Source organism: Otolemur garnettii, unplaced genomic scaffold, assembly GCF_000181295.1.
Source record: "Otolemur garnettii isolate 467f Iridium unplaced genomic scaffold, OtoGar3 scaffold00018, whole genome shotgun sequence".
Lineage (NCBI taxonomy): Eukaryota > Metazoa > Chordata > Mammalia > Primates > Galagidae > Otolemur > Otolemur garnettii.
This window is the reverse complement of record NW_003852413.1, coordinates 22,678,030-22,681,169: the sequence shown is the minus strand read 5'-3', so window position 1 is coordinate 22,681,169 and position 3,140 is coordinate 22,678,030. Positions and strand designations below refer to the sequence as shown.

Below are 3,140 nucleotides of genomic sequence, written 5' to 3'. Positions count from 1 at the left end.
AAACCAAGGCTTGAGGTGGTACAGGAAGCCAGGAGCAAGGTGGCTGGGAAACAAAGGCCCAGGCCCTCTTTACAGGGGGCCAGAGAAGGAATCAGGGGAACCATACTAGGCTGGGGGGTGGGTGTCAGGCTAGCCTTGACCAGCATTTTTCACCAATCTGTTTTCCACCTTGGGCACTGTTACAACTCTCTTTACCATCACCAAAACTCCCTAGCAAGTGTTTATCGCTTTTTATGAGGATCATGTGGCCTTCTGAGGAGAGTCTTTCTTTCTAGCTTAGAAAGTTTGGCCTTCACCTTTCTCACTTGCTATTTTTCTGGCCCATTTGGGAACCTTTGGGCCAAGATGCTGGGAGCTCCCATACTCATCAGAGGAGGCCTTCTGGAACCCCTCATGAGAGGCCAAGAGCACAGAAGAACCTTGTGATTATAGGTAGAAGTCCAAGGGCAGACTCAGTCTCTATCTCCTGCTTGTGATGGGATGTGGATTGTAAAAAACATTGCTAAACTGGAGTTGGGGGGAGCTGCAATGGAGGAGGCTGATACAAATGCACCCCTAAAAGTACCGTGGGAGTATTGCTGCTCTTTTAAGGACCACAGACATAAGACTAATAAAGTGACCTAAAATGCTTCCCATTATATGAATGTCAGTTTATCCATCCCACTCTGGGGTCCCAGGGTGACCACATATGCCAAGAGAGATATCAGGGGAGGTCTGAGAACACCTGGTACCATTTTGGAATCTTATGAAAAAGTCTTCATCAGGGAAACCAATCAAAAGAATCTCACTGCAGGCTTCTACCCAACCCAAATAAGGGCACAGTGACTCTGTCATCCTGAGGGTCACACTTGGCCAAGCATCCCCCATTCATCTGGCCCCAAGTCACCCTCTGAACTCAGCAGAGACACAAACCAACAGCACCGGAACAGTATAAGTGATGTGTCAGGAGCCAAAGCAAGTGCATTTTATTGTTCCACCCACAGGAGTCCTCTTTTGCATTTCAGAACCCACTGGAACAGCACTCAGAAGGGATAACTGGCCCAGGAGGCCTGCTGAAAGCAGCTGAAATGATGAGGCATGGAGGCCTTTGGGGCAGCAAGCCTGGTGACTGGCTCTGAGAAGCGTGAGGTGTGTATGTGCCATGCGTGTTCTCAGGGCCAGACTCGGGACCTGGGCTCTGTGCCAAGACAGGGGCCTGGGCTGTCAGGGTTAGGGGTTGAGTGGAAGCCAGGTCAGCATCCTGGAGACATTGGTGGTGGCCTTCTGTGTCAGCCCTTCTCAGAACCGGCCCCCTGGGCAGGGCACACAAATAGGGCGGGGGCTACAGGTTGCACGGACTGCACTGGGACCACAGGAGGCCGCAGGAAGATAGGGGAGGCACGACTTAGAGGATGAGCTGTCAGGGGAACATGGGTTGCAGGGAAGCCTGAGAGAAAGAAAAGGTCAAATTACCATGTGTTTCCAGTTGCCGTTTTCAACAACTCAGAGCGATCCCAGAATGCAAATTGGGATTTTTAAGGCGCCTTAAAAGCCACTTAATTCTGCCCCTTGTTTTACCAAAGGGGAAAAGAGAGACCCAGAGAGGAAAAGAGGCTTGCTAGAGTCACATGATGAGAAGACCAGAGCTAAAACCCAGCGCTCCTGACTCCAGATGCCCTCTCCACGCCGTCTCCCCGGAACTTTGCAGACCACATTTGGAAAAAGAGAGAACACCCCGTGGCACTCACTTGCAGTCCTCACTCTCCAGCAGGCCCCGGTATGTGTTGATCTCGCCCTCCAGCCGGGCCCGCACGTCCAGCAGCACCTGGTACTCCTGGTTCTGCCGCTCCAGCTCACAGCGGATCTCCGCCAGCTGGGCCTCCACGTTGGTCACCATGCACTGCACCTGGGCCAGCTGGGAGCTGTAGCGGGCCTCTGTCTCCACCAGGGTGGATTCCAAAGCATCTCTCTGTTGGTAAGGAGCAAGGTTAGAGGTCAGAAAAGAAACAAGGAAGATTCACCTGGGTCTCCATTAGGACTCAGAATTTAGGAAAGGAGGCTCAGAGAAAATCTCTTTGAGCTAGGATAAGCCACAAGCAAACATCTGAGATGAGCCAACTAACCCCTGTAGCTTCCGTGAGCTAGAGAGTATCTGCCTACTAATGTCATCTCTGGGTAATGGATAATTTAGCAGAAGATGTAACTGTTTACACATATATAAGAGCTATTGCCAAGACATGTCAGTTTACTGCAGGCCTCTTGTCTTCTATCACTGGGCTATTTGTGTCGGGAGCTAGGCCCTCATTCCCTCTTCTCTGCACAGAGAAGGCCTTATGCTCAGTAACTTGAACCCTGGAGCCTGCCTGTGCAGTCACAGCTTGGAATCTGGAGGCTCATGTGCTTCTCAGCAGCAGCTCCCCCCACCTCCAGGCTCACCATGCTATGCTGGGCCTGCAACTCGATCTCCAGGGCGCTGACCGTGCGTCTCAGCTCAGTGATCTCTGCCTGGCAATTCTGCAGCTGCTCCGAGCTGGACACCACCTGCTGGTTCAGCTCCTCAGTCTGAAACACAGACACTCTGAGGATCCGCTTAGGAGCTCTAGGGATTTAGCCTCACAGATCCACAGAGGCCAGTTAGAACCAGAAGCACCTTCCAGACCACCCCATCCAACCCATTCACTTCACCCTGGAGGATAATGTTGCTTAACAGCAACATTGAAACAGTACTGGGCCTCAGACCCGGGTTTCTTGATTCAGAGTCCTGGGGTCACTTCCATGGGACCCACTGTGTGCCTCTGCTGCACTGACTATTTCCAGGTACCTACCTGGGTGTCAAACCAGTCTTCAGCATCCCGGCGGTTGTTCTCCACCAGGGTCTCATACTGGCACCTCATCTCATCCAGGACTCGGTTCAGGTCAACAGGTGGGGCAGCATCCACCTCCACATTGAGCCGGTCACCAAGCTGGCTGCGCAGCGAGTTCACTTCCTGTGGCACAGACCAGGTCGGCACTGACTCTCCCAGCTGCTGCCTCCCTGCTTGCTTCTTTTCCATGCTCACCTCCCCTCCAAGTTCACCTCCTGCCTGTGCTCACTCCTCCCCCAGACTCACCTCCTCCCCCAGACTCACCTCCCCTGCAAGGCTTACCTCCTCCCCCAGACT

General features: G+C 52.9%; 1 protein-coding gene across 1 annotated transcript in view; it reads right to left on the bottom strand.

Moving 5' to 3' along the window:
• Nucleotides 1-1,258: 1,258 nt before the first annotated feature.
• The window catches only part of KRT35 (keratin 35), a 4,196-nt gene continuing 2,314 nt past the window's right edge, over nt 1,259-3,140 (bottom strand). Inside the window, exons 4-7 of the mRNA XM_003786373.1 lie at nt 2,805-2,966; nt 2,416-2,541; nt 1,728-1,948; nt 1,259-1,426 (exon numbers count right to left, since the gene is read on the bottom strand). Coding sequence (XP_003786421.1) covers nt 1,279-1,426; nt 1,728-1,948; nt 2,416-2,541; nt 2,805-2,966 — 657 coding nt within the window. The 3' untranslated portion in view covers nt 1,259-1,278. The remainder of the gene's footprint in view (nt 1,427-1,727; nt 1,949-2,415; nt 2,542-2,804; nt 2,967-3,140) is intronic.